Below are 20,607 nucleotides of genomic sequence, written 5' to 3' on the forward strand. Positions count from 1 at the left end.
CAGCAAACAAACAAAAGAATATCAGAATATACCGAACCCAAAACGTTAGGGATCATAAATATTTTGTAGTGAAGACTGAATACACAATTTCATAAAAATATCCCCCTAAATGTTTATTTCTAACTTTTTTTTTAGTTCAGTGTAGAATGGGGGCGGAATACACTTGATAATTGAGGATGTTTAAAGTCGTAAAAAAATCTTGACTTTAATTCACGAAATGGCTGAAATATTGCCGATGTGACGTTAAATATTAACTCACTAATACATGAGAAGACGTGCTGAGTGTGCATCTTTTGACATTGTGAAAAATCAAGTCAGTGAAGATGGTAGCTGTTTTTCTGTTTCATGTTTAAATCATCGTTGCGTAATGGTCTGGAGCTTTGAGTATGTACGTTGGCAGCAAAGAAGCCATAATGTCTCGTTCGAACAAGTTGCAGTTATTTCTCCTGAGTTGATGTTGGGCAAATGCTTGGATGATCCCCCGTGAATGTTTGTGGTGACCAGGACAGTGTCCATTTTGATCAAAAGCTGTGTTGAATTAAAACATGTTGACAATTAAATTGTCCGTTTTACAAGTGAATAAATCTAAAAGTAACATACGCTTTTGTTTTCTTTTAAAATATGATTCTCTCATGATAGTAGGGAGATAAATGCAGTTCCAGACGAATTCTGCAATTTGCGGAAAGATTTGCAGAAAATGTAACTCGCCGCAGAATTGCAGACAGTTCGGGCATTTGCCATTTTTAACAGTCAATACACCAATTTTCATTATTTGCAAGCATTATTTATCCTTTTCCTAACAACATACCAAATATTAATTCTGCAATAAAAGGAAATTTGAAATAAATAATTCTCAATTTTACACATTCTTGTGGTACATATATTATGACTACATAAACAATGTTCACATCTAACCCAAAAGAAATATTGGTGACACCATGCATATTTGTTTGCATAATTGTATGGTCTTATCCAGTGATAAGTGTTTATAGTGACAGTTTGGGGAGTTATTTCATTTCTATTTTTCGAAAAAGTAGTTTTCATAAATTTTTGAGGGAGAAATGGTTCTTACTGCTGAATTTACCACAGAATTTAGTCATTTTAGCCACCATATTTTACATTCGACACTACTCGCCCCTTTCCGTAACCTGCAAGAAGACTCATCCCCCTATCGATGTATGTTATGTGCGAAAATACGACAAACCAATCAGAATGCGAGTATGATTTCAAGTTCTTCGTCAAAGAATCCCTCAGTAATTATTTTTGATTTTACATGTCTTGCATCTAAAAATATACCCAAGACACAGTTAAATCTGTTCAATCATACTGTATAGACAAAACTAGCAGGGCTCGACTTACAGAACTCCATCTTGCACCAGGCGCATGTTGACATGAAACGCAAGTCGCACCAAACCAAACCAAGTTGCATCCTGGTCCAATAAATTTATCAAATTTGAAACATAGATATACAATAACCACATTCATTACTGTATTTAATAATTTTTTCTGAACACAAGAATTCATATTGAATAAAACGCAAACGAGCAGAAACAGATTATTGAGCTTTTATTCTTGGGACACAATATCCATACACTATCTCTTCCTTTTCCTTTTCTTATTCAAATTCGGAATCATTGTCCGAACAACGGCAGGTCGATAGGATCCCGATTTGTCGACATTTGAGGAATGTTTCGGTTTCTTGGCTACTGGCTGTTCCATTCCCAGAATGCCAAGCACTTCCTCATCAGCAGACTCGGACTCGGATGTGGAGCGTTGTGGTGAGAGGACGCGTTTATGGCCCTTTGAGCCCGAGAGAGGGATAAAGTTATCCCCAAATGAACCACCACTCTTATACACATATAAATGTGAGTAGTCCTTCTTTGGAACAAACGGTGGAGGTCCGTCAACGGGAAAGACAAAACGTACACCTTTCCCAGCCTCTTTATCGTCAGTGTTTTTAGTTGGGGACTTCCCACCCTCTTTATCGGCAGTGTTTTTAGTTGGGGATTTCCAACCCTCTTTATGGGCACTGATTTTAGTTGGGGATTTCCCAGCCTCTTTATCGGCAGTGCTTTTAGTTGGGGATTTCCCAGCCTCTTTATGGGCAGTGATTTTAGTTGGAGATTTCCCAGCCTCTTTATGGGCAGTGTTTTTAGTTGGGGATTTCCCAGCCTCTTTATCAGCAGATGTTTTGGTCGGGGATTTCCCAGCCTCTTTTGAAGAGAATGAAAGCTGAGATTGTGATGGACTTGCATCTTCATCTGGATCATTGTGGGAGTCTGGTGACAAAGACAAAAAACCTGTCTCTAAATTATCTGCAAAGTTTTTAGCTTGGGACTTATTCTTTGAATCTTCCAACAGTTTTCTGTCTGAGTCGGACTCAAGTGAAATAAACCCACTGGACATCACTGGAGTGAGCAAACTGTCTTGGAGGGATACGAGGTCAGTTTCACACTGTGAATTCTCCCGACTACTTCTGTCTTTGGACACATCATCTGTGACGGCAGAGGTATCACCAGCCCCACCGTCTGCGGAAGACTCCAGCAACGTTGTCGGATCTGTACCGTCAAAGGAGTTCACTTCCAGGGACCTGTTTAACCAGGGCGTATTGATGGGAGGAGCCTTACTCTTGCTGTATGTGACGAACTCGTGGAAGCTCGACTCACTGCCTGCTGCAACCTTCTGTAAAACATGGATGAAAAACAGCAGTGAGTGAAAGGTGTTTCGCAGGAAGTTTTTAAGATGAGGGGGTGTCAAATCCCACCCCCATCCCTGGAACCTCCAGTGATGATGTATAGAGACCCTTCTATTTTTTGGTTTACAGATATTGTTTCTCTCAAAACCTGTTAATATGTGGATGCGAAACTTCCCCTCGAATACGAAACTGCCCTACATGTTTTGGGAATGACTTTGCGGCAGCCATCTTGTATTGCTTTAAGCAGGCAGTAAGTGACAACACGTGCGAGTGCCTGAAGTGTATTGTGTCAACAATTGCATATATCAAGAACCAACCTGTGTCTGTCTATTTTAACAAAACCTTTTGTCCATTAGAAAAGCAAATAAAATCAAACACTTCAATATTTATAAATAAGTGATGAAAACAAAGACTTTCTTTGTAATTTACACTGCTTGGGTCAGCACCATACCCACGAGCATGGATTTGACAAACTGGGATTTGAACCCACAATCATAGATTTCTGGTGTGCCCAAGGGACACAACTCTGCACAGCAGGTGAGAGTGAGTGAGTGGGGTGGTGGATGGGTGGGTGAGTGTGACTGAGTGGGTGGCTGATAGAGTGAGTGAGTGAGTGAGTGGGTGGGTGGGTGGGTGGCTGGCTGAGAGAGTGAGTGAGTGAGTGAGTGGGTGGGTGGGTGGGTGAGTGAGTGAGTGGGTGGGTGGGTGAGTGGGTGGGTGGGTGGGTGGGTTGGTGGGTGGGTGAGTGAGTGAGTGAGGTCTCAGACATTTACCCCTTTGGTGATACCCTTCTTGTTGGAGGCTTATTTATTTATCACTGACGGCCAGACGGCCAGTATATCCTCACCTTAAACCCCAATGCCACCACACTGGTCACGCCAAGCATTATGTACATCACTGACGGCCAGTATATCCTCACCTTAAACCCCATTGCCACCACACTGGTCACGCCAAGCATTATGTACATCACTGACGGCCAGTATATCCTCACCTTAAACCCCATTGCCACCACACTGGTCACGCCAAGCATTATGTACATCACTGACGGCCAGTATATCCTCACCTTAAACCCCATTGCCACCACACTGGTCACGCCAAGCATTATGTACATCACTGACGTCCAGTATATCCTTACCTTAAACCCCAATGCCACCACACTGGTCACGCCAAGCATTATGTACATCACTGACGGCCAGTATATCCTCACCTTAAACCCCATTGCCACCACACTGGTCACGCCAAGCATTATGTACATCACTGACGGCCAGTATATCCTCACCTTAAACCCCATTGCCACCACACTGGTCACGCCAAGCATTATGTACATCACTGACGGCCAGTATATCCTCACCTTAAACCCCATTGCCACCACACTGGTCACGCCAAGCATTATTACATCACTGACGGCCAGTATATCCTCACCTTAAACCCCATTGCCACCACACTGGTCACGCCAAGCATTATGTACATCACTGACGGCCAGTATATCCTCACCTTTAACCCCAGTGCCACCACACTGGTCACGCCAAGCATTATGTACATCACTGACGTCCAGTATATCCTCACCTTAAACCCCAATGCCACCACACTGGTCACGCCAAGCATTATGTACATCACTGACGGCCAGTATATCCTCACCTTAAACCCCATTGCCACCACACTGGTCACGCCAAGCATTATGTACATCACTGACGGCCAGTATATCCTCACCTTAAACCCCATTGCCACCACACTGGTCACGCCAAGCATTATGTACATCACTGACGGCCAGTATATCCTCACCTTAAACCCCATTGCCACCACACTGGTCACGCCAAGCATTATGTACATCACTGACGGCCAGTATATCCTCACCTTAAACCCCATTGCCACCACACTGGTCACGCCAAGCATTATGTACATCACTGACGGCCAGTATATCCTCACCTTAAACCCCAATGCCACCACACTTGTCATGCCAAGCATTATGTACATCACTGACGTCCAGTATATCCTCACCTTAAACCCCAATGCCACCACACTGGTCACGCCAAGCATTATGTACATCACTGACGTCCAGTATATCCTCACCTTAAACCCCAATGCCACCACACTGGTCACGCCAAGCATTATGTACATCACTGACGGCCAGTATATCCTCACCTTAAACCCCAATGCCACCACACTGGTCACGCCAAGCATAATGTACATCACTGACGGCCAGTATATCCTCACCTTAAACCCCAATGCCACCACACTGGTCACGCCAAGCATCATGTACATCACTGACGTCCAGTATATCCTCACCTTAAACCCCAATGCCACCACACTGGTCACGCCAAGCATTATGTACATCACTGACGGCCAGTATATCCTCACCTTAAACCCCAATGCCACCACACTGGTCACGCCAAGCATTATGTACATCACTGATGGCCAGTATATCCTTACCTTAAACCCCAATGCCACCACACTGGTCACGCCAAGCATTATGTACATCACTGACGTCCAGTATATCCTCACCTTAAACCCCAATGCCACCACACTGGTCACGCCAAGCATTATGTACATCACTGACGGCCAGTATATCCTCACCTTAAACCCCATTGCCACCACACTGGTCATGCCAAGCATTATGTACATCACTGACGGCCAGTATATCCTCACCTTAAACCCCAATGCCACCACACTGGTCACGCCAAGCATTATGTACATCACTGACAGCCAGTATATCCTCACCTTAAACCCCATTGCCACCACACTGGTCACGCCAAGCATTATGTACATCACTGACGGCCAGTATATCCTCACCTTAAACCCCATTGCCACCACACTGGTCACGCCAAGCATTATGTACATCACTGACGGCCATTAAACCCTCACCTTAAACCCCAATGCCACCACACTGGTCACGCCAAGCATTATGTACATCACTGACGGCCAGTATATCCTCACCTTAAACCCCAATGCCACCACACTGGTCACGCCAAGCATTATGTACATCACTGACGGCCAGTATATCCTCACCTTAAACCCCAATGCCACCACACTGGTCACGCCAAGCATTATGTACATCACTGACGGCCAGTATATCCTCACCTTAAACCCAAATGCCACCACACTGGTCACGCCAAGCATTATGTACATCACTGACAGCCAGTATATCCTCACCTTAAACCCCAATGCCACCACACTGGTCACGCCAAGCATTATGTACATCACTGACGGCCAGTATATCCTCACCTTAAACCCCAATGCCACCACACTGGTCACGCCAAGCATTATGTACATCACTGACGGCCAGTATATCCTCACCTTAAACCCCAATGCCACCACACTGGTCACGCCAAGCATTATGTACATCACTGACGGCCAGTATATCCTCACCTTAAACCCCAATGCCACCACACTGGTCACGCCAAGCATTATGTACATCACTGACGGCCAGTATATCCTCACCTTAAACCCCAATGCCACCACACTGGTCACGCCAAGCATTATGTACATCACTGACGGCCAGTATATCCTCACCTTAAACCCCAATGCCACCACACTGGTCACGCCAAGCATTATGTACATCACTGACGGCCAGTATATCCTCACCTTAAACCCCAATGCCACCACACTGGTCACGCCAAGCATTATGTACATCACTGACGGCCAGTATATCCTCACCTTAAACCCCAATGCCACCACACTGGTCATGCCAAGCATTATGTACATCACTGACGGCCAGTATATCCTCACCTTAAACCCCAATGCCACCACACTGGTCACGCCAAGCATTATGTACATCACTGACGGCCAGTATATCCTCACCTTAAACCCCAATGCCACCACACTGGTCATGCCAAGCATTATGTACATCACTGACGGCCAGTATATCCTCACCTTAAACCCCAATGCCACCACACTGGTCACGCCAAGCATTATGTACATCACTGACGGCCAGTATATCCTCACCTTAAACCCCAATGCCACCACACTGGTCATGCCAAGCATTATGTACATCACTGACGGCCAGTATATCCTCACCTTAAACCCCAATGCCACCACACTGGTCACGCCAAGCATTATGTACATCACTGACGGCCAGTATATCCTCACCTTAAACCCCATTGCCACCACACTGGTCACGCCAAGCATTATGTACATCACTGACGGCCAGTATATCCTCACCTTAAACCCCAATGCCACCACACTGGTCACGCCAAGCATTATGTACATCACTGACAGCCAGTATATCCTCACCTTAAACCCCATTGCCACCACACTGGTCACGCCAAGCATTATGTACATCACTGACGGCCAGTATATCCTCACCTTAAACCCCATTGCCACCACACTGGTCACGCCAAGCATTATGTACATCACTGACGGCCAGTATATCCTCACCTTAAACCCCATTGCCACCACACTGGTCACGCCAAGCATTATGTACATCACTGACGGCCATTAAACCCTCACCTTAAACCCCAATGCCACCACACTGGTCACGCCAAGCATTATGTACATCACTGACGGCCAGTATATCCTCACCTTAAACCCCAATGCCACCACACTGGTCACGCCAAGCATTATGTACATCACTGACGGCCAGTATATCCTCACCTTAAACCCCAATGCCACCACACTGGTCACGCCAAGCATTATGTACATCACTGACGGCCAGTATATCCTCACCTTAAACCCCAATGCCACCACACTGGTCACGCCAAGCATTATGTACATCACTGACAGCCAGTATATCCTCACCTTAAACCCCAATGCCACCACACTGGTCACGCCAAGCATTATGTACATCACTGACGGCCAGTATATCCTCACCTTAAACCCCAATGCCACCACACTGGTCACGCCAAGCATTATGTACATCACTGACGGCCAGTATATCCTCACCTTAAACCCCAATGCCACCACACTGGTCACGCCAAGCATTATGTACATCACTGACGGCCAGTATATCCTCACCTTAAACCCCAATGCCACCACACTGGTCACGCCAAGCATTATGTACATCACTGACGGCCAGTATATCCTCACCTTAAACCCCAATGCCACCACACTGGTCACGCCAAGCATTATGTACATCACTGACGGCCAGTATATCCTCACCTTAAACCCCAATGCCACCACACTGGTCACGCCAAGCATTATGTACATCACTGACGGCCAGTATATCCTCACCTTAAACCCCAATGCCACCACACTGGTCATGCCAAGCATTATGTACATCACTGACGGCCAGTATATCCTCACCTTAAACCCCAATGCCACCACACTGGTCACGCCAAGCATTATGTACATCACTGACGGCCAGTATATCCTCACCTTAAACCCCAATGCCACCACACTGGTCATGCCAAGCATTATGTACATCACTGACGGCCAGTATATCCTCACCTTAAACCCCAATGCCACCACACTGGTCACGCCAAGCATTATGTACATCACTGACGGCCAGTATATCCTCACCTTAAACCCCAATGCCACCACACTGGTCACGCCAAGCATTATGTACATCACTGACGGCCAGTATATCCTCACCTTAAACCCCAATGCCACCACACTGGTCACGCCAAGCATTATGTACATCACTGACGGCCAGTATATCCTCACCTTAAACCCCATTGCCACCACACTGGTCACGCCAAGCATTATGTACATCACTGACGGCCAGTATATCCTCACCTTAAACCCCAATGCCACCACACTGGTCACGCCAAGCATTATGTACATCACTGACGGCCAGTATATCCTCACCTTAAACCCCATTGCCACCACACTGGTCACGCCAAGCATTATGTACATCACTGACGGCCAGTATATCCTCACCTTAAACCCCATTGCCACCACACTGGTCACGCCAAGCATTATGTACATCACTGACGGCCAGTATATCCTCACCTTAAACCCCATTGCCACCACACTGGTCACGCCAAGCATTATGTACATCACTGACGGCCAGTATATCCTCACCTTAAACCCCATTGCCACCACACTGGTCACGCCAAGCATTATGTACATCACTGACGTCCAGTATATCCTCACCTTAAACCCCAATGCCACCACACTGGTCACGCCAAGCATTATGTACATCACTGACGGCCAGTATATCCTCACCTTAAACCCCATTGCCACCACACTGGTCACGCCAAGCATTATGTACATCACTGACGGCCAGTATATCCTCACCTTAAACCCCATTGCCACCACACTGGTCACGCCAAGCATTATGTACATCACTGACGGCCAGTATATCCTCACCTTAAACCCCATTGCCACCACACTGGTCACGCCAAGCATTATTACATCACTGACGGCCAGTATATCCTCACCTTAAACCCCATTGCCACCACACTGGTCACGCCAAGCATTATGTACATCACTGACGGCCAGTATATCCTCACCTTTAACCCCAGTGCCACCACACTGGTCACGCCAAGCATTATGTACATCACTGACGTCCAGTATATCCTCACCTTAAACCCCAATGCCACCACACTGGTCACGCCAAGCATTATGTACATCACTGACGGCCAGTATATCCTCACCTTAAACCCCATTGCCACCACACTGGTCACGCCAAGCATTATGTACATCACTGACGGCCAGTATATCCTCACCTTAAACCCCATTGCCACCACACTGGTCACGCCAAGCATTATGTACATCACTGACGGCCAGTATATCCTCACCTTAAACCCCATTGCCACCACACTGGTCACGCCAAGCATTATGTACATCACTGACGGCCAGTATATCCTCACCTTAAACCCCATTGCCACCACACTGGTCACGCCAAGCATTATGTACATCACTGACGGCCAGTATATCCTCACCTTAAACCCCAATGCCACCACACTTGTCACGCCAAGCATTATGTACATCACTGACGTCCAGTATATCCTCACCTTAAACCCCAATGCCACCACACTGGTCACGCCAAGCATTATGTACATCACTGACGTCCAGTATATCCTCACCTTAAACCCCAATGCCACCACACTGGTCACGCCAAGCATTATGTACATCACTGACGGCCAGTATATCCTCACCTTAAACCCCAATGCCACCACACTGGTCACGCCAAGCATAATGTACATCACTGACGGCCAGTATATCCTCACCTTAAACCCCAATGCCACCACACTGGTCACGCCAAGCATCATGTACATCACTGACGTCCAGTATATCCTCACCTTAAACCCCAATGCCACCACACTGGTCACGCCAAGCATTATGTACATCACTGACGGCCAGTATATCCTCACCTTAAACCCCAATGCCACCACACTGGTCACGCCAAGCATTATGTACATCACTGATGGCCAGTATATCCTTACCTTAAACCCCAATGCCACCACACTGGTCACGCCAAGCATTATGTACATCACTGACGTCCAGTATATCCTCACCTTAAACCCCAATGCCACCACACTGGTCACGCCAAGCATTATGTACATCACTGACGGCCAGTATATCCTCACCTTAAACCCCATTGCCACCACACTGGTCATGCCAAGCATTATGTACATCACTGACGGCCAGTATATCCTCACCTTAAACCCCAATGCCACCACACTGGTCACGCCAAGCATTATGTACATCACTGACAGCCAGTATATCCTCACCTTAAACCCCATTGCCACCACACTGGTCACGCCAAGCATTATGTACATCACTGACGGCCAGTATATCCTCACCTTAAACCCCATTGCCACCACACTGGTCACGCCAAGCATTATGTACATCACTGACGGCCATTAAACCCTCACCTTAAACCCCAATGCCACCACACTGGTCACGCCAAGCATTATGTACATCACTGACGGCCAGTATATCCTCACCTTAAACCCCAATGCCACCACACTGGTCACGCCAAGCATTATGTACATCACTGACGGCCAGTATATCCTCACCTTAAACCCCAATGCCACCACACTGGTCACGCCAAGCATTATGTACATCACTGACGGCCAGTATATCCTCACCTTAAACCCAAATGCCACCACACTGGTCACGCCAAGCATTATGTACATCACTGACAGCCAGTATATCCTCACCTTAAACCCCAATGCCACCACACTGGTCACGCCAAGCATTATGTACATCACTGACGGCCAGTATATCCTCACCTTAAACCCCAATGCCACCACACTGGTCACGCCAAGCATTATGTACATCACTGACGGCCAGTATATCCTCACCTTAAACCCCAATGCCACCACACTGGTCACGCCAAGCATTATGTACATCACTGACGGCCAGTATATCCTCACCTTAAACCCCAATGCCACCACACTGGTCACGCCAAGCATTATGTACATCACTGACGGCCAGTATATCCTCACCTTAAACCCCAATGCCACCACACTGGTCACGCCAAGCATTATGTACATCACTGACGGCCAGTATATCCTCACCTTAAACCCCAATGCCACCACACTGGTCACGCCAAGCATTATGTACATCACTGACGGCCAGTATATCCTCACCTTAAACCCCAATGCCACCACACTGGTCACGCCAAGCATTATGTACATCACTGACGGCCAGTATATCCTCACCTTAAACCCCAATGCCACCACACTGGTCATGCCAAGCATTATGTACATCACTGACGGCCAGTATATCCTCACCTTAAACCCCAATGCCACCACACTGGTCACGCCAAGCATTATGTACATCACTGACGGCCAGTATATCCTCACCTTAAACCCCAATGCCACCACACTGGTCATGCCAAGCATTATGTACATCACTGACGGCCAGTATATCCTCACCTTAAACCCCAATGCCACCACACTGGTCACGCCAAGCATTATGTACATCACTGACGGCCAGTATATCCTCACCTTAAACCCCAATGCCACCACACTGGTCATGCCAAGCATTATGTACATCACTGACGGCCAGTATATCCTCACCTTAAACCCCAATGCCACCACACTGGTCACGCCAAGCATTATGTACATCACTGACGGCCAGTATATCCTCACCTTAAACCCCATTGCCACCACACTGGTCACGCCAAGCATTATGTACATCACTGACGGCCAGTATATCCTCACCTTAAACCCCAATGCCACCACACTGGTCACGCCAAGCATTATGTACATCACTGACAGCCAGTATATCCTCACCTTAAACCCCATTGCCACCACACTGGTCACGCCAAGCATTATGTACATCACTGACGGCCAGTATATCCTCACCTTAAACCCCATTGCCACCACACTGGTCACGCCAAGCATTATGTACATCACTGACGGCCAGTATATCCTCACCTTAAACCCCATTGCCACCACACTGGTCACGCCAAGCATTATGTACATCACTGACGGCCATTAAACCCTCACCTTAAACCCCAATGCCACCACACTGGTCACGCCAAGCATTATGTACATCACTGACGGCCAGTATATCCTCACCTTAAACCCCAATGCCACCACACTGGTCACGCCAAGCATTATGTACATCACTGACGGCCAGTATATCCTCACCTTAAACCCCAATGCCACCACACTGGTCACGCCAAGCATTATGTACATCACTGACGGCCAGTATATCCTCACCTTAAACCCCAATGCCACCACACTGGTCACGCCAAGCATTATGTACATCACTGACAGCCAGTATATCCTCACCTTAAACCCCAATGCCACCACACTGGTCACGCCAAGCATTATGTACATCACTGACGGCCAGTATATCCTCACCTTAAACCCCAATGCCACCACACTGGTCACGCCAAGCATTATGTACATCACTGACGGCCAGTATATCCTCACCTTAAACCCCAATGCCACCACACTGGTCACGCCAAGCATTATGTACATCACTGACGGCCAGTATATCCTCACCTTAAACCCCAATGCCACCACACTGGTCACGCCAAGCATTATGTACATCACTGACGGCCAGTATATCCTCACCTTAAACCCCAATGCCACCACACTGGTCACGCCAAGCATTATGTACATCACTGACGGCCAGTATATCCTCACCTTAAACCCCAATGCCACCACACTGGTCACGCCAAGCATTATGTACATCACTGACGGCCAGTATATCCTCACCTTAAACCCCAATGCCACCACACTGGTCATGCCAAGCATTATGTACATCACTGACGGCCAGTATATCCTCACCTTAAACCCCAATGCCACCACACTGGTCACGCCAAGCATTATGTACATCACTGACGGCCAGTATATCCTCACCTTAAACCCCAATGCCACCACACTGGTCATGCCAAGCATTATGTACATCACTGACGGCCAGTATATCCTCACCTTAAACCCCAATGCCACCACACTGGTCACGCCAAGCATTATGTACATCACTGACGGCCAGTATATCCTCACCTTAAACCCCAATGCCACCACACTGGTCATGCCAAGCATTATGTACATCACTGACGGCCAGTATATCCTCACCTTAAACCCCAATGCCACCACACTGGTCACGCCAAGCATTATGTACATCACTGACGGCCAGTATATCCTCACCTTAAACCCCATTGCCACCACACTGGTCACGCCAAGCATTATGTACATCACTGACGGCCAGTATATCCTCACCTTAAACCCCAATGCCACCACACTGGTCACGCCAAGCATTATGTACATCACTGACGGCCAGTATATCCTCACCTTAAACCCCATTGCCACCACACTGGTCACGCCAAGCATTATGTACATCACTGACGGCCAGTATATCCTCACCTTAAACCCCAATGCCACCACACTGGTCACGCCAAGCATTATGTACATCACTGACGGCCAGTATATCCTCACCTTAAACCCCAATGCCACCACACTGGTCATGCCAAGCATTATGTACATCACTGACGGCCAGTATATCCTCACCTTAAACCCCAATGCCACCACACTGGTCACGCCAAGCATTATGTACATCACTGACGGCCAGTATATCCTCACCTTAAACCCCAATGCCACCACACTGGTCATGCCAAGCATTATGTACATCACTGACGGCCAGTATATCCTCACCTTAAACCCCAATGCCACCACACTGGTCACGCCAAGCATTATGTACATCACTGACGGCCAGTATATCCTCACCTTAAACCCCATTGCCACCACACTGGTCACGCCAAGCATTATGTACATCACTGACGGCCAGTATATCCTCACCTTAAACCCCAATGCCACCACACTGGTCACGCCAAGCATTATGTACATCACTGACGGCCAGTATATCCTCACCTTAAACCCCATTGCCACCACACTGGTCACGCCAAGCATTATGTACATCACTGACGGCCAGTATATCCTCACCTTAAACCCCAATGCCACCACACTGGTCACGCCAAGCATTATGTACATCACTGACGGCCAGTATATCCTCACCTTAAACCCCAATGCCACCACACTGGTCACGCCAAGCATTATGTACATCACTGACGGCCAGTATATCCTCACCTTAAACCCCATTGCCACCACACTGGTCACGCCAAGCATTATGTACATCACTGACGGCCAGTATATCCTCACCTTAAACCCCAATGCCACCACACTGGTCACGCCAAGCATTATGTACATCACTGACGGCCAGTATATCCTCACCTTAAACCCCAATGCCACCACACTGGTCACGCCAAGCATTATGTACATCACTGACGGCCAGTATATCCTCACCTTAAACCCCAATGCCACCACACTGGTCATGCCAAGCATTATGTACATCACTGACGGCCAGTATATCCTCACCTTAAACCCCAATGCCACCACACTGGTCACGCCAAGCATTATGTACATCACTGACGGCCAGTATATCCTCACCTTAAACCCCATTGCCACCACACTGGTCACGCCAAGCATTATGTACATCACTGACGGCCAGTATATCCTCACCTTAAACCCCAATGCCACCACACTGGTCAGGCCAAGCATTATGTACATCACTGACGGCCAGTATATCCTCACCTTAAACCCCATTGCCACCACACTGGTCACGCCAAGCATTATGTACATCACTGACGTCCAGTATATCCTCACCTTAAACCCCAATGCCACCACACTGGTCACGCCAAGCATTATGTACATCACTGACGGCCAGTACCGTATATGACCGCGTATAAGCCGAATTTTGAGGACCAGAAAAAAGATTCTGTAGAAAGGGGTCGGCTTATCCACGGGATATACTTTCATGATAGTATTTTTCAGATCGTGATCTGTCAGAAACATCGCCTGAATGACGGTCCGATAGATTACAACTTCCCGAAAGTTTGGAAGTTGCCACGACTAGAGCCATTATTGTTATAAATTATCAATAAAGTTATTATTATACACCAATGTTGTCATTATTAAAAAAATGTTATGCATGTTGCTACTTCCGATAATAAGTTTTCAATTGAATGTTCAAAGTTTATCGTTCTTCGTAAACTCCACAATCTTTACATGTAACAATATATGTAATTCACAGCTATAATATATAATCCCCAGATAAAATCGCCAATAGCTATTACGTACGTTTTTCAAAGTTCATAAATTGATAGTGAACAAGTGTCTACCTTTATTGAAAGAGGCAAATAAACAACTGTATCGGCGAGTTATTCCGTTCGCCATTTGCAAAAACATGTGATCAGCTGTTTCCTGTGACGTCACAAACGGTGACCACTGTGATTGCTTCCTGTTGTTTAAAGCAACACGGTACACAAGGAAATGAGCATTGATAATAACAGGGCCGATTGGTATTGTCAGGTTGTTTACACAAACATTTTCAAGTTGTGGGTGCTTAGCGATCGTGTTGGGAGTAGGGGCTTAATTCCTTTGTTTTCGAGAGATTAGTTTAATAAACTGGAAAAGCCTGTGAGTAAGTGATGGTCATTCAATGTGTTCATAGTATGATAGTTTATTTAATTCAATTGGATTAACATACAATATTGGTGTAAAGGGGGTTATAAAAGTTGGTATATTTTTACTGACTGACGTTTTCATCATGAGTTTTAAACGAAACGCCATGCTTACGATGCTGAATTCGAACTGCGAGTCTTCGCTCCAGCTGATATATTTTCTCACGGGTTCATAATTCTATATACACCGACTCACAAAATGGCGCTTCGTTGTTGATGGCAACATATAACGATCATTATGAGATTAAAAAACCCCCCGAGAAACAGCTTCCCACATTATGAAAGTGGATGAATGGTTTGTTAAATCTTTATTAGAAATAATAATGACTTTTTCAATATAATCACAACGTTTTTCATCTTATATTTTTTAATATCTGCGAGTACCGGCACATGTCTTTCAGTCTGACTTCGCAGTGTTTTTTGTCTTTCAATTCCTGATTCGGCTTATCTGCGGATCATATCATTTTCTTTCGTATTTCAATGGTCAAATTAACACCTCGGCTTATCTACGGGGTCGGCTTATCCGCGGTCATATACGGTATATCCTCACCTTAAACCCCAATGCCACCACACTGGTCACGCCAAGCATTATGTACATCACTGACGGCCAGTATATCCTCACCTTAAACCCCAATGCCACCACACTGGTCACGCCAAGCATTATGTACATCACTGACGGCCAGTATATCCTCACCTTAAACCCCATTGCCACCACACTGGTCACGCCAAGCATTATGTACATCACTGACGGCCAGTATATCCTCACCTTAAACCCCAATGCCACCACACTGGTCACGCCAAGCATTATGTACATCACTGACGGCCAGTATATCCTCACCTTAAACCCCAATGCCACCACACTGGTCACGCCAAGCATTATGTACATCACTGACGGCCAGTATATCCTCACCTTAAACCCCAATGCCACCACACTGGTCACGCCAAGCATTATGTACATCACTGACGTCCAGTATATCCTCACCTTAAACCCCATTGCCACCACACTGGTCACGCCAAGCATTATGTACATCACTGACGTCCAGTATATCCTCACCTTAAACCCCAATGCCACCACACTGGTCACGCCAAGCAGGGGGGAAATCTTGGAATTGAACTCTGGGATACAGAGAGCTGGACATCCTCGACTGGCAGCCAATGGGATGAGGTGTTTGGTGATGAGAGAGGGTTTCGTAGATCGGCATACTATAATAAGGTCGAGGTCATCCTTCTCCAAGCCTCGTGTGACCTCCCTGACACCACACACAATCTGCGATCTGTGGACACATGACAACGTTATTCTTATCCTCACATTATGTCCCATGGGCTTGTAGCCTGACTGCGTTACTGAAATTAACTTACGAAGACAGTCGTTAGGAGTCCAAGTTTATGAGTGGCCTTTTTTCTTAGAGTCAACAAGATTCAGCTTAACAAGTAAATACACACAAGTTGACATCACATGGACAAAGTAAAAATATCAAAATGACACTCCTACTTGATCAAAATACAAAAACTTATTTACACCTTGAAAATCTCAGACAAACTTTCATTTCAGTAGTTTATACAAATAAATTTAACAACATTGTCATCAAGAAAATCAAGAACCCACGAGCACAAGTATGGTGCTGACAAACCTAGAAACATAATTGGGGCGAACCGGGGTTCGAACCCACAATCATAGGTTTCTGGCGTGCCCAAGGGACCCAACTCTGCACAGCAAATCGTGGTGCCTTAGACGACTGGGCCACCCGTGCCCCCATCACCTCTTTTGACCAAATCCTAACGAGGAATTGATTTTACACAGGATGACCCTGTACCTGAGTTTCCGTCTCTCATTTTCAGCATTCTTTTCTTCATCACACAACTGCTGTTCGTTATCTGTTTGCTTCTTCCCCTTAAAGTATGATGCAGGTCTCCTTGGCAATTTGATAGGGACAGACTTCAGCACGCTGAAACAGTAATACAACATGTACAAAAATCTCATTAAAATCAGATCTTAGTTCTCGCCAAGGCTCGCTAAATACAATGTTTATTCCTAATGCAGGATATTTACCATCCCCAAACACACTCGCGTGATAACCTCTATTTATTCACCTGAATTTGCTGAAGGGATACGATGTGGGTTTTTTTAAAGAGCATATTAATACTCGATAAATCTTTTTTTACACTATGAATCATAAACAGCTTCTATTCTAGAACTTTTTTTTTAAACTCTAAAACATGCAACGTAGATCGTGTTAGGTAGGCAGAGCATGTATACTGTTTTGTTGGTCATCTACCACCTACGACACGACCTTCATTAAACCGCTGATCATCTATAACGCTCATCAATTATTTGGACCCTGAAGGTAGCGTTGTAGCGAGCGATCACTGTATGAACAGGCTACCTGTTCTCATAGATGATCAAGTTCTTCAGTGCTTAAGTGTGTACATCTCTCACAAAACTATTGCCACATAGTGAAATACCTTATTTGGGTTGAGGAAATACTGCTGTAAATAATCGCAAACTAGCTTCCACAGGAGATATAGCTTGGGAGAGATATGGCTACAATGAAATCGTATCACAACGCTTTTCAGACCATTGGCTGGTTGGTTGGTTTGTTGTTTTACGCCGCACTCAGCAATATTCCAGCTATATGACGGCGGTCTGTAAATAATCGAGTCTGGACCAGACAATCCAGTGATTGACATCATGAGCATCGATCCACGCAATTGGGATCGATGACATGCACCAACGAAGTCAGCGAGCCTGACCACCCGATCCCGTTAGTCGCCTTTTACGACAAGCATAGTCGCCTTTTACGGCAAGCATGGGTTGCTGAAGACCTTTCAGACCATTGAGACATCATCAGTTACCTTGATGTTACTATCAAATGACCAACAAAACTCTCTGCCACAGAACCTGCCCAGCTGTACTTTTTACAAACAGGACACTGCTTATTAATGTTTACAAGCTGAAAAATTTGGAAGAATGATGTTGCATGATAGATACAATCTCACCCTCGCACCTTGGAACTTATGGTAAGTGAGTGAGTTGGGTTTAACGCTGCTTTTTTAACAGTATTCCAGTTATATCGCAGCGTGTCAGCTTTATGTGGGAGGAAAGCCTAAAGGGATGCAGGTCTCAGACGTTTACCACTTCGGTGAAACCCACGAGTATGGTAATGGTGCTGACAAACCTAGAAACATAATCGGGGTGAACCGGGATTCGAACCCACAATCATGGGTTTCTTGCGCGCTCAAGGGACTCAACTCTGCACAGCAAATTGCGGCGCCTTAGACGACTGGGCCACCCTCGCGCCTTGGAACTTATGGACTTGTGTCTCATATGTGTTTCATATCAAAAGATATGAGGGAGAGATTGTCTATGAGTCTAAACCTGGCGAACTGGCGATGACAAGTCACTGAGTGTGATACACTTTTACAGACTCTCTTATCCAAATACAAATCTTACAACTAGCAATGGAGTGCCTAGGGCCTATTTTAAATGGTTTGTTTGTAGTTTAATGCCACACTCAGCAATATTCCAGCTATATGACAGCAGTCTGTATATAATTGAGGCTGGAACAGACAATCCAGTGATTGACATCATGATCATCAATCTACACCCGATCCAGTTAATCCCCTCTTATGACAAGCGTGGGTTGCTGAAGACCAACCTGAATCGTCACCAGTAATTTGAAAGGGTCCCCACAGAGCACTGATCAGTCACATAAAGCAATGATACAGCTGACTGCTACATTAAACAAAACTGTCTCCTAAGTCAATGATTAACTCAAATTATTGCAGTACCATACCTCTGCAGCTCATCCAGGATTCTTCCTTCAAAATATTTGTCTATCACTGGCCTGAAATAAAACATAAGATGTAATACTGTACAGGTTTTAGGCTAAAATAAATAACTGTAGTCTTGGTTCTCAGGCTCTGCCCACATCATCATAAAGTTCAGTTCACGTTTTGTTTTTGTTACAATTTTCTAATTTTTGTGTGCATTGTGTTTAAGTATTAGGATTTTTATATTTTTTTTAAACGGATATAAAAGCAAAACGTGCGGCAGACTTTATGATGATGCGGTAGGTGCCTGAGAACCAAGACTATTTTTATTATTTTGTTTAGCCTTATCATGTGGAAACATCTACATGTACAGATGGAACAGACACGGTCATGTTACTGATGGTGCCATGGCAGAATTGAACTGACACATTTCCTGTCTGTTACTATTGGTATTACCGTATTTGACATAATAAGCGCCCCGCTCTAATAAGCGCCCACAGCGATATTTGCTAATATATTGGCTAGTGAACAATCCCAATTAGCACCCCTTCAGATTGATCAATGTACACAAGACTTATTTATTCGTGTATAATACGCACTCGTGTGTTATATGCACCGTTAATTATGGGGAATTAAATTCTGGAAAAATATATCTGTCGTACATATACATTTCAAGCTGTCGGCATAAACCACAAAATTTATCTTTCAACTCTGTTTTTTTAACCAAAATAATATTCGGATAAGAGCCCCCTATTTCTAATTTGAGAGCGCCCAGGGCGCTTATTACGTCAAATACGGTATTAGTGTGGTTGCGGTAATGTCCTACCCCTAAAAATTACGAGACACCAGATTTCGTACCGAATGGAAGACACTTTAGTCTGTTATATATAAATGCTGGTCGCCATGATCAGTTTACGACCAAGCCAAATACACCTGGCATGGAATCCGGAATTGTCCTGCATTATTGTACTGACACTATTCACAGGGCACTACTGTTTGCCGACACAACACAAAATAAAAATAAGCGGTCATTTTTTCACGTATTGCGAGCTCTCTTAAGATATTTTAAAAACAATAGATAAAGGTGACATGCCATTTGTATGCAAAGGGATTAAATAAGACATTCTTGTGCTTCTTTATTTCTTTCTTTTGCTTCTGTTTCACCGTCTCTCCTAAAGTTGATTTAGTTTCACCCTTTGAAAGCATGGGCGCGGCCATTTTGTAGGGGAGGTCACTCTAATATTTCCAATCGCTTCCGATTTTGTTCGTGAGTTTTTCC

The 20,607-nt window shown here is 45.6% G+C and overlaps 1 protein-coding gene across 1 annotated transcript; it reads right to left on the reverse strand.

Moving 5' to 3' along the window:
* Nucleotides 1-1,549: 1,549 nt before the first annotated feature.
* On the reverse strand, nt 1,550-20,572 carry LOC125374135. The gene is made up of 5 exons (XM_048384929.1): nt 20,422-20,572; nt 19,352-19,402; nt 17,372-17,503; nt 16,612-16,831; nt 1,550-2,682 (listed from the first exon to the last, which is right to left on the reverse strand). Exons 1-5 carry the CDS (start codon nt 20,544-20,546, stop codon nt 1,594-1,596), a joined length of 1,617 nt encoding a protein of 538 aa, XP_048240886.1. The 5' UTR covers nt 20,547-20,572; the 3' UTR covers nt 1,550-1,593.
* Between the last annotated feature and the right edge of the window lie 35 nt (nt 20,573-20,607).

Source organism: Haliotis rufescens, unplaced genomic scaffold (assembly GCF_023055435.1).
Source record: "Haliotis rufescens isolate VD_foot unplaced genomic scaffold, xgHalRufe1.0.p SCAF_52, whole genome shotgun sequence".
NCBI lineage: Eukaryota > Metazoa > Mollusca > Gastropoda > Lepetellida > Haliotidae > Haliotis > Haliotis rufescens.